This window comes from Penaeus monodon, chromosome 34 (assembly GCF_015228065.2).
Source record: "Penaeus monodon isolate SGIC_2016 chromosome 34, NSTDA_Pmon_1, whole genome shotgun sequence".
Taxonomy (NCBI): Eukaryota; Metazoa; Arthropoda; class Malacostraca; order Decapoda; family Penaeidae; genus Penaeus; species Penaeus monodon.
The window spans coordinates 2593610-2594382 of record NC_051419.1 but is presented as its reverse complement, the minus strand read 5'-3'; the positions used below and the strand labels follow the sequence as shown (position 1 = coordinate 2594382).

Below are 773 nucleotides of genomic sequence, written 5' to 3'. Positions count from 1 at the left end.
CAGCAGCAGCAGCAGTTGGGGGATGAAGGATATGAAAGGGGTGGGAGGGAAGAAGGAGGGAGATGTAAGGGGGGGAGGAGTAGGGTAAAGGAGGGAGATAGGAGGAAGAAGACTTTAAGAAGGAAAGAGAGAAGGAAAAACAGGAAATGGAAGTTGAAGGGAAGAAAGAACCGAAGAGAGAACAGAGGGAAGCCAATGAGAAGGAAGCTGAAAAGAAGTAATAAAAATGGAAGACAGAGAAAGTAGTCAAAGCAAAAGGAGCAAAGGAGGAAGAGAAGGATAAATATTTTTCAAGTAAAATAATATTGAGATGATATTCAAATCAGTATCATTACGTTTACTTGAACAGTTAAGCACTAAATAGGAAAAAGTAGAAACAATATTACAATGCATTACAAACCTTAGTATAACAGAACAAATACAAAAATAAAACGGTTACCGCCACATCAACAAACCTTCTTGATAAAAGCCTCACGACCTTCGATGTTGTGGTCCATGTTGGCAATTCCCATGCAGTTAAGATAGTTACGCGGCAAGCCTCTCCGGAACTCCACATCTTCTGCCATCGCTACACTCACTGCTTGTGGAAGCATCTGTAATGTAACAAATGTCACTGAAAATACAATGTGATGAAAAGTAAATCATGTTAAGTTTTCAAAAGGTTTTTATTAATGTCTTTTATATGTGCCTGCAGATGAAATAATACAAAAATAACTAAGTCACTCCTGTACAAAAGGATCCCACAATACTTCTGATAAGGTAACTATAACGTG

General features: G+C 38.3%; 1 protein-coding gene across 2 annotated transcripts in view; it reads right to left on the bottom strand.

Annotated features, from left to right (window-relative positions):
- Positions 1 to 773, bottom strand: part of LOC119594520 (ribosomal oxygenase 1-like) — an 11285-nt gene that overhangs the window by 3065 nt on the left and 7447 nt on the right. For both annotated transcript variants that reach the window (XM_037943554.1, XM_037943555.1), the window contains exon 9: positions 456 to 593. In XM_037943554.1, coding sequence (XP_037799482.1) covers positions 456 to 593 — 138 coding nt within the window. The remainder of the gene's footprint in view (positions 1 to 455; positions 594 to 773) is intronic.